Here is a 16,601-nt window from a genome sequence, read left to right as displayed (position 1 = left end):
ATACTCGATGACCTTCAACTTATAGCCAGCAGTGTAGCTATTCAGGTACTTGCCCATCTTGCCAAAACATGAACGCTGTGTAGAAAACAAGCTAGCACGAAGGTCATCGAACAGTGCAGAAAACTACAGCAAATGGCTGGCTGAACTAAAGTGAGCTTTAGCTGAACTGCACAAACCGAACCAAACCGAACAACGCGAACGCCATGCCAAAGTTGGTGATGCTAATGCCGATATGGATAGCGCCGATAGCGCGTTTGTATAGAGATGTGAGAAGCTAAAGATAAAATCCTCCTTTAACCTTTAGTTGGCGGGTCTATGAATACTAATAAAAAAGTTAAAATTTTTAGCCCACTTCACGAACATCTTAACACGAATAAAATCCAAAAATATATATTCTTGCGCCATCTATCGACTACGCCTAGAAGCTTACGCGCGCGCGCATTTTGAATACGTATTGGTTGAGGAAAGTGTGGGTGCGGCCCTTACGCGGATTTTTATTTTTTTTTTTAGAATATGCACTTCAAAAAAACGGGGTGCGGCCCTTACACGGGCGCGGCCCTTACACGCGTTTATACGGTAAACACAATAAACCTTTAGTTTAATAAATTGATTTCACAAATTTCTTGCAATGAGATCGTCGGCATTTTTTCCCCCCTGTTTTCTTCTAGCAAGTCCTGAATTCTGCTTAATAAGTATTTAGTCCTGGCGCAAACTTTGTAGTGGTATAGAAATATAACCCTCAGCACTGTGCATGTAAAGCAACAGTATTTGTATATGACAGCTTGTTACACGCAGATATAAATGTGTACAGCACTCGTAGGCAGTTGCTCAGTGAACGTGTTGTTTGGCTGCTGAATTTGGCCATGGGTTGGATATATTGCTACGGCAGCCACATTGCATGAGTGTGCATTAAGGGCATTCTTGGAAAACCACTGTAATCAGATTTTGGAAAAAGTTAGGCACCCTCCACAATCGCATCTACGCTCTATTAGGGGGTGTTGTCACAAACCAACCAGCATTGCATTCAATTTTTTTCTTTCCCAGGTCTGGAACTTGAACCACTTCAACCAGCCATGTATGCAGATTAGGGCTCACAGTGGAGACTCAGTCTTGTGCTGTGATATTTCATCTGATGGACAGCGGCTCCTCTCTGGATCTGCTAACAAAACCATTCAGGTAAGTTGCTTCAAGGCTGATATTCAAGGCTGCCATACATTTTCTCTCACTTTTACATAATACTAAGTGTTGCTGTACTGATTCACGTGTGTTGATACTTGAGGCGCACAGAGAATACCGTAGTGTTTGGCTTTTATGGGAAATAAAAAAACGGAAATTCAGTATGTGTAGTATTTGTTAGCTGTCAGTTATTGCTGCTAGTTGCAACAAATTACCATATTTACTCGAATCTAGGCCAATGTCTTTTTCGGAAAAACGATGTGCGAAGGGGGGGGGTCGGCTTAGATTCAAGTACTGTGGTTTGATCACAGCCCCGCCACGCCACATACGTAAAGGCCCGTCCGTGTTAGCCTCATGACGGCTCCCCATGTGCTGATCTCAGGCTGCCATGTGCATGCGGTTCTGCGTGTGCGCCAGAGGCTCATTTTCGCGACATTATATGGTAGCTGCACGGTGACATGGTCACTCAGGCTCAGCAGTCGAGTAGTGGTCCCCACGACTACACAGGCAAACCGCGTGGTCTGCTTCGCACTGTCCATTGTTCCGAAATCTCGCAGTCCGACATTCATGCAGCGAGGGCGGCGAGGGTTGTCGAGCCGGCAAGCTTTCACGCCGACAAGGGTGGGGAGTACACTCTCGTTAACCCTTTGAGGGTTGAATTTTTTCGCGAAATCCAGTCCAAAAATTTGTAATTTCTTTATTGCTGAAATAAAGTCTTCAGACAATTCTCTTTAAAGGGCCCCTAAACCACCCAGCGGTCGAAATTTAGTTGAGGTGAGGAAGTTGTGCTCGAGTTTACAACGAACACGTATCCGTGAGAATTTTTCGAAACAGTGCCGTAATAGCGGAGTTACACGCGTTTGATGATCGGAACGCAATGATCGCTTCTTTCCCTCATTCCTTTGCTACCCTCTTCCAAAACCGCTTTGCCCTCCTCGCTGAGTCAGCTGAGTGCCCCTCCTCATCTCGCGTGGCATACGTCACCGCTGACGCGCTGTTCGAGACAGCGTCTATTTCCGGTTGCCGCGACTCCGGCGACTCCGACGCTCCAGCTCGCCATCAACTCTGTGTGGTATCTGGGTGCACTGTTTGTTGACTAACCACTGTTGCTGCCGTGCCGGCCCGTGCCCCTACGAATCGTGCCGGTATGGACCCTGTGTTGCGCACGCCTTCAAAGGATCGCCAACGTAATGGACCCGTATGGGGACACGCTGTGCCAGACCACCTCGGCTCGAGATGAGGAGCCGAGCTCGAGTTCACGGAGCTCATCAAACCGCAAGGCGTGGATGTGTAATTACGCTAGCGACTTGGTGGTTGCGTTAGGGCCCGCTCACGCTAGTGGCACACGGCAGCTCGCCGTTTGCCGTTCTCAGGCTGTCGTGCGCAAGCGATTTCGTTCGCGCACGTCAGCCGTTCTCTGCCGTTCGCAGAATAGGTCCGAGACCCATTTTCGTGCCGTTCTCCGGTCTGCCGAAGAGCGACGTGGCCAATCAGTGACGGAGGAGCGGTTACCATGACTACAGCGCGCCGCATCGTGTGCGTCTGTCGCGGGACGCTTCGAGCTGCTTGCTTTTTTTTCCGCGCTTTTCACGCTAAAAGTGCGGATGTCGTCCGTGTCGTTGCCAGGCATGGTTCCAGCAGTCAATAAAGCGTTTTAGTCTGTCCGGCATTAAAGAAAGCGCCGCGTAAAACCAAATAAAATGTCCCCAAGCTAGAGCCAGGTCAAGTGGCGCCAAACAACTAACAAACGCGTAATCTATGTCCTCCGAGCATTCGGAAGCGCGCTTCTCCACTCGCTAAGCCTACAGCATCGATTATTTGAGTATGGCTCTCCATAACGGGGCTGAATCGGTACGAATACTTTGCTGTCGAAGCTTAAGGACATGAATCTAAAGCAAATGGAAGCATCAGTTTGGAGCTTATACGCTACAGAGAGCACGGCAGCCACTTGATAGATTCGAGGTGGACGACAACCGCTTTTGGCACTGCGACCATGTTTTTCGGAGGCTTGCCGGCGTAGCTTGCCGTGCAAGTTGGACAGCTGTCATGTGTGCGGCGACGGCCGACGTTCTGCAGCACCGCGCCGTTGCCGCAGGCTTGCTGCTAGTGTGAGCGGGCCGTTACGGGCCACAGATGTCGATTCACAAGCGGCAACACGACCAAGAACAGCAAGGTGCGCGCGAACAGCTGTTTGCAGAGTAATCGGAAGTCGTCGGTTGTCGTTCGGCCAATCGCAAGCATCGAAAGTGATAACGTTATCGAGTTTCACTGGTGATGTCACACATGTCAGTGGCGGGAATGGCGGGGACCGGAAAGGAGAAGCTATTGTTCTTTCGAAATTGTGGAGCGCCCGCGACCTGTAGCGCTGCGGCGTGTGGCATCGTTGATCGCGACGGCATTCTGCACGCGATGCGCTTGTTTACTTCAAATGTTTGGGAAAATGTCGGAGGGGGTTTAGGGGCCCTTTAAGAAAAAAATTGTGTAAAATTTTTTTCGTGACCGTAAAGTGACAAAAAAATCGTTTTTGTTGTTACATACACATGGTTTATTTGTAGTAAAATCAAGCAAAATAAAAAAAATTAAGTTTTTTATAAATAAAAATTATGCATTGTATTGTCACGTGGTCGTGACGTCGACGAAGGCAGCAGTCAGCACGTCCGAGATGAAACTCTTTATTAGGCCGAACTTGTGGCCGGGAAAATGAAACTCCAGCTACAGCAATAAACTGATAGCAGCGAACAGAGCGTCGACCGTCGATCAACTGACAAGCAGTCAAGCGCGTCGGCTTCTATACAGGCGCTATCGAACTTTCCAGCGATATCGCTGTTGGCGGCGTTATCTCTCGACAAAGCTGGAACATTCTCGTGCGGCGCGCAATCTTAACAGATTGTTCCAAAACAATCGCGAAGCTTCCTACACATCACGGCGAGGCCTGCGCAGCGCGTTGCCCACAGTCTTTGTGGGTGAAGCTTCAACTCATGAAATATAAGACTCGCGGCAGTATTAAACATAACTCACAGACCTACAAAAATAAGCACACCAGAGTACTTTTCCGGTTAAAAATGTTTGTGTTCTAACACTAAAAACTTTTAAGCGTGTGATAGTCTTTGAAGCATGGCTCGCCGTGCATGCTTTTCAGATGTCGCTCCTTGATCGTCATCGGAGTCTGAACTAGTAAAAAAATCCTCGTCTGACAAACTAAAATCCGATGAATCAGATTCTGATTCGACACTTGGGGAATAGTCGGCGCATCGGAAGAATCGCTGCTCGACTCACCGTCAGCAGAGCAACCGGCGCGCTTCCATAGCGTAAGCGAACGGCGTCAGTGAGCGCACGGAAGAAAACTCTATGGTTGTGCGCCCGCCCGGAAAGCAAAATGGGTGAAAAAGCTACAGTAATCCTTCGTCTTATCGCCAACAAGACGTAGTTAGTTTTTATGAGACCCCAAAACATGAAACGCAATCCCAACGGCGTCGTTTGTGTAATTTAGCGCCGCACGGAAGCAGATGTAATTGCGCCCCGGGGAGCAATAAACGAGAGAGTAACAAACTGTCACCCTTTGAGAGATTAGAAACCAAACAACCATCAGCATTGCGGGCGCAAGAAGCGAAAACCACCCGAAGGACGAAACCGAAACCAGCCGGACCGCGTGCGCACGTTCTGATGCGCAACTGAAAGCTGCCGCGACGCTTTGGAAAGCAAAAAAAGAAAAAACGCCAGGCCTGCACGGAAAGCGCAGCACAGTCACAGTGAAAGCTGGAAGAGCGGCATTTCTAGAGCCCGTTATAAACTCTCTTGTGGCTACTAATACGAGTACAATAGCAACGTACCCACTGCGCCACAAATAATAAATTTTGGGAAGTTGGGAAGCACCCACCCCGACACTATTCGTTATTCTGCGGAGAAGCGAGGTACCATCTGTGAGGCATTATGTGCACTTTGTTATTGCGGTGGTTGATGACGATGAAGAATTATGGCTAAGCCCTTTGTAATGGGTTGGAAGCTTTAAACGACCCACTTGTTACGTAATTCACATTGTGTGACGTCCGGTCATTATATAACTGTCCCACCACGCTTTATAACATACGTTAACAGGAGAAATGGAGAGTGAGAGAGAGGGGGAATCAACTTATTGAGACCCTGAGGAAATGGACCATGGGAGCCTTATGGGCTTCCTTGGCAACAAAGAGAAGTGCACTTGCGAGGAACCCACTACGCTATAAATCATCATAATTTTTGTGAAGTAGGGAAGCAGCCACTATGCAATTTTTCGTCATTCTGCAGAGAACCGTGGTATTCGCTAAGCACCTGTAAGGCATTATGTGCACTTAGTTGATGCTGTGGCTGATGACGATGGAGAATTATGACAGAGGCCTTTGTAATGGGTTGGAAGCATTCAACAACCCACTCGTTGCACAATTCGCATTGTGTGATGCCCGGTTACAGAATTCGCGTTGTGTGACGCCTGGTTGTTATTTTACTCTTCTACCACACTGCATTACATATGGTAATGTGGTTCCTTCCCAACATGAAGCCTGTATAGGGTCTTTTTGCAACGCAGTTTCAAGCACAGGCATGGCTCTGAGGTAGAATACTGGGCTCCCACGCAGAGGGCCTAGGTTCGAACCTCGTTCCATCCCGAATATTTTTTTTTATTTAGTTTTTTTTTTTCTTATTTCGCACGATAGTGGTTACGGACACCGGCGGCGGCGGACAACTACAGCGCCAAAAACTGCCCTTGTTGTGATCTTATAGCAGCTTTTGCTGTAAAAAAAGACGGAGAGACATCAGCGCATTAAAAAAATTCCACGTATTCCCGATGTGTGGCAGCACATTCCAAGCAAGAGAAATGATTGAAAAAGGCGCACATTTGAAACCAACCACTCCGCAGGCGCGCTCGGTTGTGCAAGCGATAGCAGGCACGCCGTTTTGCGAAGCATAAAAAAAGCAACAATGGAGAGACATTGGCGCAACAAAAAAATTCCAGGTATTTCCGAAGTGTGGCAGCACATGCAAAGCAAGAGAAATGATCGAAAAAGGCGCGCACTTTAAACCAGCTGCTCTGTGAACACGCTCGTATTAGAGATGGTAAAATCTATGAACAATTAATTGGTTAAAGGTCCACAATTAATTGATTAATTGTCATCGATTTCCGCCTTTCGATTAATCGAATTAATCGATTAAAACTATTCAAATAATCTATTACGGCACCCCCCCCACTCCCGCCCCCAACCTTGCCCGTTGGCCGGAGCGCATGACTGTGAGGCGCGCTATCCTGAGACGCAGATGCCATGCACATCGCCTCTCTTTCACTGCTTTCTTTCACTACAGCGCATATTTCTGCGCTAGCAAAATGAGCCCGGAGCTGGCGGCGGCCATACCCCATAGAGAAAGATATGAACTCGCCCTGATCTCCGGCGCGTGCGCCGTCCAACTCCAAGCACTCCCCAATGCTTCAAGCCCGGGCAGGAGGCGCCTCCACCCAATCGCGGCAGAAATGAACTTGCCCGCTTCTCTCCGGCTCACAGTCTACTGCTGCTACTGCCTTCACCTCCTCTCCCTTAAGCTAGTTGAGCGTCGCTGGAGTATTAGTGATGCAAAACTATCGGCAAATTGACTATCGATAGCATCGATAGTTTCTTTTAAACTATCGGTAATGTAAACAAACTATCGATAGTACTATTGTCGACAAACTATCGGTAGTGCAATCGGTAGTACCACCGTTAATATAGTAACCATCTTTTATTATGCTGTATACCAACTAGCCAAGCTGTCCGTCTTATAGGGTATATGCCATTTTCATAATTGTTCAGCTAGGTTTCCTGCGATGCGGTTAGCCCAATTAATGGCGGCTAGTCACTTCTTCAAACAGAGTGTTCAAGCGCAGTTTGCTTGCGCTGGGACGAGGAAAATATAGACTTGGCTCTCTTGACACGAACAAGCGTAATAGACAGCACGTGCAACCTCGTCTCCACTTGAAGCACGAAAGTTGCTGCCATTAGTTGGGAGAAAATGCAGCACAGGAATACGCACTCGCGAATTGTGAAAAGGGTCTTATAGACCCTTTATGTAATCCTCAACTTTACGCGTAGGTTTACCGAACGCCTAGCATCCAGTGCATTACTATTGAAGAAGTGACCTTGCAGCATTTAGTAATACTGTATGGTCGCATATTTAGGGAGAAAAACAGCTTTCAGCTAGAGCCCCCGTCTTCTGCTGTGACAGGAAAGAAGGACAGTCGCGAAATTTATGTTGTAATGTCTGATACACTAGATTTGCGGGTGGGGCCGTGTTAAGACAACGATCAGATGAAACCTGTGGAATATACTGGCACAGCTACTGTCTATTCTAGCTGGGAGGCAAAAACTGATGCCACTCTATTTCCCGCAGTTGCCTGTACTGATGGTCTGTTTGAGGCCAGTATGTTTCTGTGTAATCTCTGCATGGGTGACCTCAAGGGAAAGATCGCGTCAGTCCGCAATTATAGTATTATGTAGGGCTTCCACAATATCTAACCGACAAACCAAGAAAAGGTGCCGTGCTTACGAGAGCGAGCGTCTTATTTAATTCCTCTTTCTCCTCGTCTCTCTTTTTCCTTTCTCAGGATGTGCTCACCCTCCGCCACACTGCATGTTTCAGCTGCGACTTTCCAAACAGTGTGGTCCCCGAACGCGCCTCCGATTTCGATGAGCTCGAGTAGGCAGGCTTTGAGAAAATATGACCTGCTGCCAAATAGTCCAGGGATGATAGCAACAGATTCTTGAATTCGCGACATTCTGTCCAGCGTGCGAAAGTGGGAATTTTCGCACACTGGGCACAAGGGGCCCATCGTCGACATTTTCGAAAATGGGAATTTTCTATCGTCAGCGCATCTGAGAAAAATATTTGGGTCCATATCAAACACGAACGATGCCTCTCAAACAAAGAGATATCGGTTTTAAAGCACCCATAAAAATGTCAATTAATTGATTAAAACATTGCACCGAAAGCAATTAATCGATTAAAGGCTAAATCGATTAATGATTAACGATTAATAGATTAAAAATTTAATCGACCATCCCTAGCTCGTATGGGCAAGTGATAGCCGGAGCGCCGTTTTGGGAAGCACAAAAAAAATACAACGGAGCGACATCGGTGCGTGAAAAAAATTCTACGTATTCCCGATGTGTGGCAGCGCAGGCCAAGCAAGAGAAATGATTGAAAAAGGCGCGCGTTCTAAAAATAAATGCTATGCTGTACATGTATGACGAAAACCCTGTGGTACCAGGAAGCTTCTGCCGTGCATGTACGGCGAAAACCCTTAAGGGGTTAAAGTGCGCTGTAATGACGCAAGCGGAATGTCGCTTGCAGAAGAGTATACTCCAATCAAAGTGCATTCCGTGAACACACTTTGCTTTGTCTCGGCTGGTATTGACTTGCAGCATTTGTATAAGACAGCTCCATTTTTCGGCAAGTGAGAAAATAGCTTAACTTTGTTTTACGTTTAATTATGAATAAAAACAATGGTATTTTCGATTTTTTTTTCATCTCCATCTTCGAAAAATCCACTCACAGTCATCACCATTTCTTCTTTGCTACAAGTGCACTCTTGTTTTCCAGTTTAGCACCGTGTACCCGAATGGGTCGCTCAATGTTTCCAAGCGTACTCCTCTTAAGTCGACTTGACCTCCATGTGTGACGTGGGTTTTACACTGTTTAGAGCAAGTTACATTTACCTCCTTTCCCTCTCCTTCCCACGTTAAAAAATTTGAATTTGCCCAAAAGGTTCTATTTCTATCCAACAGTTGTGGAATGCTGAAACGGGTAGGCTGCTGAGTGAGAAGACACTTGACGCATGTGTTCGCTGCTGCCGGTTCAGCCCAGATCCCAGAATTGTCGCTGTAGCAGCTGGCACTGATGAGGGATCTGTCTATGTAAGTAGGTTTTATTGTCTGTGCTTTACAAATTGCCTGCAAGTGAGGGAGAAAGAAGCCACAGTTTTAAATTAATCTGCACTAGAACCTTGCTGAAACATAGTTTTCACGCTCATACGTTTTCTGGTTGTAGCATCGCTGTGGTCTTCATATCTGTGGTCTTCATACAGGGTATGCACATACTATAGTACCATATTTGCACAAGTATAGCGCTGTAACATTAAACGAGAAAAAACGGACTTCTGAATGTACTTCTTGTGACATGGCGTGCGATTTGAAAAATGCTTTTTCAAGAACCACGTGCCACAGCAGAGGTTTCAATTGAATGCCTTAAGCTTTCTTTGTGGTAGCAATGAAACATAATTAGCATATTGAAATCGTTGGCAGTCATGCTTTGTGATATTGAGGGTGTTTGATGGTCATAATGGTACATGTTGTTTGATGGTCATGAAATTATAAAAAAGGTAAATGCTTTGTTATATTGAGAATTTCGTTATATTATGGTTCATTATTTTGATGTTTCAATGTACAGTAGACTATCATTAAACAAAAATCTCTTAAATGAAGTTGCTGCTTCAGTGGCACAACTGCCTCTACAGTAAAAGCTCGTTAATTCGGATTTCACGGGACCGGAAAAAATGTCCGAATTAACCGAAGGCCGAATTAACGAATGAACAGGAAAAACAACATTAAAATCAAGTTGGAGAAGCATACCTTTATTTGCTGAAGTATTTTGTAATGGTCGTCTGCGTTTACACGCAGATTCCGGCTTACATTACAATTTTTCTTAACTTTTCCAAATGGCCAACAGCACGCAAACTGTCGGAAGTGCTCAGGCAAACGCCCTCTAATATCAAAAGCGCCTCCGAGACTTCCCGTGAGGTGCGATGAGGTCGCGACATTAATAATTTCTTGATCGGGCAGGAGACCAGTCGCGGCGACACAATCATCAATCGCGATGTAGTCCTGAAGGGTCATATCTGTGGGAAGGACAGCATCGAAGGTCGGGCAGTCACCGTCGGTGGACTCGGCTGACACCTCGTCGATGCCACCGTCGGCTACTGCCGCATGCTCGGGCCCCACATGTAAACACGGTCACAACGGGAAAAAACAAGAACTCCGCAAGAAGGGACGATGCCGACACAACACAAGGGAAAATGGTGTCGGAGGCGCAGTGGAGCGAAGAAAGAAGGCGCCGACGTTCGGTGACGCCGCGATCGCCCCCACTAGTTGATTGCGATGGCGATGTCACTCAAGTTTCGGTTTCGCCCCAGTGGTGCCAGCGCTGCTTTACCACACATTTGTGTAGCGGCAGCCGTCAGAATTTGTCCGAATTAAGCGGTGCGGAGCCCAATTCTGACGAATTAACGAAGGTTTGGTCCCATAGATTAACATGCACTTTGGCCGGGACCAATAGAGCCGTCCGAATTATCCGAATTAACGGGTGTCGAATTAACGAGCTTTTACTGTAATATGATTGGTTTCCCACTTGAATTCTGCTCCCCTGTTCATTACTCATTAAATCGAACTCTTGTTAAACAGAACTTATTTTCCTGGTCCCTTCAGGTTCTGTTTAACGAGAGCCTATTGTATGTGCGCAAGAAATTGTTCCAGTCACTCTCGTGTTACAAAATGAAGATGCTTAAATTCCCTCTTTGTGCTCCAAGGTCTACCTCTTGGAAGAGGACTTGCTCCAGAAGGTTGGCGAGCACAAGCTTTGGGTCTACGACCTGGCCTTTTCCCCCGACGGCCGGCAGCTTGCGTCACTCTCGGAGTCCATCTGCTGGTGGTCCCTGGACTCCCTGGAGTTTGCATCGGCGCTGAGTTCGTTGGACGACGGAAGCGTGGCCTCCTTAGAGTCGCTGTCTCAGCCCTCCTGTCGTCGTCAACTGCAGAGGTTCCAGCTGCAGAGCTCCAAGGCCGTGGCCCTGTTTGCCTCACCAGACTTCAAAACATTTGTTACAATTGATGACTCGGGGATCTTGTATGTACTTGACAAATTGGGTGCTGCTCAAGCGAGTGAGAGGTGACTAGCATATTTTTTCATGGTTCTTGTTTTTGTTTGCTGTTTTATTTTTCCTATAGTTGCACTGTGAAAGTGGGTGAAAGTGACGTGCGCACAAGCGCTACTACTCCACGCGCCTGTCTGCATCGAGTGCTTTCGCCCGTATCCACTTTCATGTTTCAGCTCGGTGGCAAAAGCAATCGGGAATGTTCCTGAGGTGAAATTCTCCCGCTGTAGTTCTGGCCAAGTCGTCGCTGACAGATCAGCGAGGCCAGTACCAGTAGTCAGCTTTTGAATTCACCCATTTGAATTCTTCGGAAGTGCAGAAAGCGTGCCAGCTTCTGCCTTAAGCATGTGCCTCTTCTGCACGGTGACTACGTGTGATAAAGTCAGTGTTGAACTGTGACTTAATTTTAAAGATATGGCTTTTTTGACTGAAGAGGAAGGAGTGTCTTGCCATCTTCACTGTTCTGGGGCCATAGCCTTGTGTTGCTTGGCTGACATTGCCATATTTTTAATCAATTAAGACAGCACTGTTTGTGCATCTTTTACGGTGTGGCAGGTTAAAATGAATTCGAGTAAGGAAAAGAACAGCTGATTCAGTTGTAGATGAATTGAGTCATGGCTCGGCAGCACCAAATCATGCCATGAGAAACTGGTTTGGGGTGCCTTTGGGCATTGAGCACTTTGGTGCTGTTCGCATATGTCGTACTCTGCCTCTACACTAAAGCAGCCATTCTGCTGCGAGATTTTCTCTGCGGTCGCTCAACCACTTTGCTATTTGTTAGCACACAGTTGTCCCGACTAACCGTGCCATATGAACTGTGGTGATATCTTGTATGACTCTTGGCACACCAGTTGTGCTGCAAACTATAGCCCAAAAATAGCCCAAGAATTGATCTCTTATTTGATGCTTTCGCTGTTCAAAGTTTTTGCAGCATCTTTCATCTTGCCAGAGCCTGGCATTCATCTGCATAAGGCAAATAGGATAGGAAATTTTTTTATTTGCAATTGTACTCTTTTCTTGGGGGGTTTTTCATTTTCGCTGCCCCATCATATCTTTCAAGTTTCGAACCTCTCGTGACTGAAGGAGCTGGAGTTTGCGAGAGAGGATAAAATTTGTCTCGCATTAAAAAGAGTGCAAGGATGACTCAGCAGCCGGTATTCAGCAGTGATCACACGTGCAGCAATTTCATTTATTTTCACAAAAAGCTGTTCAAAGCTGCATGATGTTAGACTAGCAGGTCAGAGTACGTGGCTGGCAGTAGCTGCAGAACAGTTTCAATATGGTCACTTGACTTATGAATCGAGTCGCATGAAGATGCACTAGCCTACCACTTATGACATTCCCTGGACACGTGTTGCTAGTGATAAATTAAGCAATTTAGCAATCCTCACTTTTGTTGTAGTGTCTGGTATAGAGTAAAAAAAAAAGCTGGGTTGTCACTGATAGTCAGAAGACACAATAATGTGCTCTCACACCAACCAGCTAGATGTAGTGCTGCCACATGCAGTTGTTCTCAGATCCTGAAGTGAGTGAGCATGTTATTTAAGTTTTACACTTCTTCAGTCCATTGCTGGCTGCTTACTGACCTATTTTTCTTGTATTGAGCTTTGCTCATTGGCTGTTGGGAGAGCTGTGTTTCACTTCTGTGTCATGCTGCGCGCTTGGGCAGCCTAAAATCGAGCACAACTGACATAATAGTAGCACCAGTGGCCTTTTTACCTGTCAGTACAAAGCACAGCTGATGAACTGGTGCAAAACACCAATGTAATCAGTGTGAGTGGTTTTATAATGCCACAAAAATTTTTCATTGGCAATGTCACTGCCAGAACCATTGTTACATAAACCAGTGAAAGGGATGCTTCCCAACCTTGCCCAGGGCATGACATGTGCATATCTGCCTGTCCCCGGTACATCGCTATGCGAAGGTTTTGAAGTTGCAAGAAAGTTTGCAACACTTTTTTTCTAGGAACATAGCTGTACTCCTTTTCCAGCATCTAAATATTTGCTCAAGTACATCACTGATCGCTTAAGCTTGCCCATATTTTAGCTTTCCCTTTTTTTTCTCCCCCCTCCCCCCACTGTCTCTAGACTATGAAACAACATCCCCTCGATGGTAGGAATGGCACATGGTGTTGGCTTGTTCATCACCATCAACTTAATGTTTTCTCATTAAATGAAACATTAAGTGATTCTAGTGGAGTAGTTTAGTAATACTGGAGGAATCAACTATTTTTAGTGTCCCATTAAAGTTAACAAATATCGCTTTAAAAAATGCACGGTAGTTTGGCTCCATTTACGGCACTTGCATCTTGCAGCATAAGTACATTGTGAAGGAAGAATACATTGCTCTCACTTTAACTTTTGAGATTTGTTGCACGGTATGAGCTATGTAATATTTGATTCATGCTTTCGTTTTGTCTTTTTGTCTATGGTGCACGTCCCCTTCCTTTTTAATATATGTATATACTTTCATACAAACCATTTATTTACCATGTGCTTTCGAAAGTTTTTATTGCATTTGCTGTAGTGAGAGGTAGCATCTTGTTGAGAGTTACCATTGCGTACCGTGCCCCGTGATCACACGTTTCTTGTGTGCAGTGGCCATGTGTCTTCATTTATACTTTTTAGACACATGCATCCAAACATCTTTCTTCCTTGCACCATGTAGATTGCAAAGTGCCTATTTTTGGATCCATGAAATGGGCACTGTTTATTATATTAATCATTATCATAATGCCATGTAGTAGTTCGTGCTTTTGTCCATGTGACATGGTCCAAAGCCACGTTATGAAGATTAGCATTGCAGGCCCATTGAGCTTTAATTTGCAGTTTGCAATATGTATATATACTAGTTCCGTGCTGCTCTTTCCTCCCGTATTGTTCTAAAATCATTTGTTCGATCTATGCTTTACACTGCCGTGAACCTTCAAGGCCTTTTACCTTCACTGCTCTCATTTCAGTGTAAATTTAGCCACACACATTTTTAATTGCCTTTTTTTTTATTTTATTGAGAAATGACGTTGCTTCTGTGCTGTATGCTTGCACTTTTCTTTTTCTTCAACTTATAAAACATAAAAAAATACCAAGCATTATTACACTGAAGATTCACTGCAATGCATGGTGTTTTCTCATGTATGGTTAAAAGTGTTCAGAACTAAAGTTATCTCACAAGACAGTACTTTGATATTTGTTGTGAAGTTCTGGAATACCTTTTTCCATTCTTGCCAAACATTTGTAGCGCAGGTTGTTCCTGCTTTTTGTTCCAACATTGCTATGCAGTGTGTGCTTATGAGCTTCGACAACATTAATTCCCTTGCCCAACACCTTCATGTTCGTGGATTTGAATGCATAATGTGATTGCTTTGTTTTTAAACTCTGTGGCTTTGCGAAAACAGGCTGGACTTTACTGATGATGCTAATTCACGTCCTGCAACGCAGGCATTTAATTTTTTACAATTATGCTCATTGAGTTCAAAATATCTTCGTTTTTTACTATAAAGATTCATAGAATGGGTTCTGTCACCATCATGATGTCCGTGAAGACATTGCAAAGAATTTTCTGCTGGGGCTTTGTGTGTGTGTTTTCATCAGGAATGTTCCTCGTCAAACAAATTTTACACATAGCTTGCTGGAAGGCTGCTGTGTCTCAAAAATTTTTTTCATGCTCTCCACGTTTATCTTAATGAATCACGAGGCCAATTTTTATCTTTTTTCGTGTGAACTGCCAAGGTTTTGGATGTTTGCCAGCCTCGTATTATTTCACAACAAAGGAAGCTGACCTGCTAGTAACTTTAACCCTTTGCGGTCCGTTGTCGGGCAGCGCCCGACAACGCAACACGGCCGTAGCGGTCCGCTGTCGGGCCCCGCCCGACAAGGGTGTTCATGGTTTAAATTTTGCTGTTTTCTCACCGCGAGTCGCGCGCATTTTTTGTATACATGAAGGGCCATCTCTTGAGGAATAAGTGAGCTTTGTTTGTTGAGGTTTTACTTTTTTGACACTAGGGTGCAGCACTATGATCAGCACGGGGCCTAGAGCGTACCCACTCGCGCGCGCGGTTCGCTGAGAAGCATGGCCACGTTTTCACCGCGTGCGTTTTACGGCGGTGCTTTTAGCGAAAGCGAGGATGACTTTAGTGAGGAAGAGAATTACGTGCCTCCACCAGACAGTGATGACAGTGATTCGACAGAAGTGAGTGACGAAGACGACGACGGCGGCGGTGGAAACCTGCAGTAATAACCCTGGCCTGCACACAGGGGAATGCTTTGAGCGGTATCATACGTTGCCCAAATATCACTAAAAGAGTTGCCTGCAGAATGCAGGAGCAAAAATAAATATCCTGTGCGTTTCTCTTCCACAGCTTGTGTTTTTATTCGCGGCGCCAGAAACTGGCGAAATAGTTTCGGACCGCTAGAGCCGGAAAGTGGGTAAAGGTTTTGGACCGCAAAGGGTTAAGGCACTGACTACTTAAATTTCTTGTTACCAAAGAGATCTCTTCAAACTAGAAGTAGTAATGCTGGAGTGCCCCACCTGACGTTAGATACAGCGACGTGCCAAGTTTCTTATGGGTTTTTTTTACCTTGAGCTTTTTTCAGACCATACTTTTATGGCCACACTTGCAATAGTTGTCGTCATGAACACTTTTCCCAACAGTGTGGCATGCCGCTAACACATGAAATGGTTGGTGCCACTAGTATTTAATAAGTGCAATTTCTTTTATAGGTGGGACACTTTCGTGATATCAGAACTCTGGTCTTATCTTGTAAGACCTTTATTCCTTTCAGATTTGTGGGTTAAGTGGCTGTGATTCAAGCATTGAGCAGATTGCCATATTTATGTGGCATCCAGTCAGTCTGTGTCACTTCACAGTGCATGTTTGCTTGCCTCTTATACATGTTTGTGTGGACTGTGCTCTGTTGAACAGTGACTTTTGGAACATTTTGATGTTAATTTGTCACTTTTGTACGTATACACATTGTGCCTTATGTGATGTTGCTTTTAATAAAATATTTTTACTGAGAGGTGTATCGCAGTCTTCAAAAAACCTATGGTTCTCCAACCTTCCTCAATGCTTCAGTTACACAGAATAATAATCTTGCTAAAGTAGCTTTAAATGACAGCATTCACTGCAGCTTGCTGCTAAGAAGGATATTGGCATTTGCAGTTGACTTGCATGTGGTTGTGTTGCTAATTGTTTACCGTACTTTGCTAAAGCCCTGAACGACAGTTGCATTTTATCTGGCCATTTATGGAAGAGTGTGCAAACGTAAAATTTTAGTTCTTTCCTAAGTAGATCTTGTAAAATCAGATGACCTTTCGATGGCGTTGAAATCATAGAAAATAGTAAGCTGCCGGTGCACACTCTTCTGACAGCCTAGTGCATGCAGACAGGGTAAGCCTTTGCCTACCTCTTGTACAGTTCATGGGTGCTCTTAAAGGGGCCCTGCAACACCTTTCTTTGTTATATTGGAATAGTCCCATTATTGACGTATGACTCTTCAC

General features: G+C 45.4%; 1 protein-coding gene across 1 annotated transcript in view; it reads left to right on the top strand.

The window, feature by feature from the left end:
• LOC119382899 (apoptotic protease-activating factor 1) overlaps positions 1 to 14,881 on the top strand; it is a 119,203-nt gene extending 104,322 nt beyond the window's left edge. The window contains exons 19-21 of the mRNA XM_037650797.2: positions 1,045 to 1,176; positions 8,961 to 9,089; positions 10,757 to 14,881. Coding sequence (XP_037506725.1) covers positions 1,045 to 1,176; positions 8,961 to 9,089; positions 10,757 to 11,119 — 624 coding nt within the window. The 3' untranslated portion in view covers positions 11,120 to 14,881. The remainder of the gene's footprint in view (positions 1 to 1,044; positions 1,177 to 8,960; positions 9,090 to 10,756) is intronic.
• The last annotated feature ends 1,720 nt before the right edge of the window (positions 14,882 to 16,601 follow it).

The sequence above is a fragment of the Rhipicephalus sanguineus genome, chromosome 2, assembly GCF_013339695.2.
Source record: "Rhipicephalus sanguineus isolate Rsan-2018 chromosome 2, BIME_Rsan_1.4, whole genome shotgun sequence".
NCBI lineage: Eukaryota > Metazoa > Arthropoda > Arachnida > Ixodida > Ixodidae > Rhipicephalus > Rhipicephalus sanguineus.
Note: the sequence above shows the minus strand (reverse complement) of the source record. Positions and strands in the feature narration are given on the sequence as shown.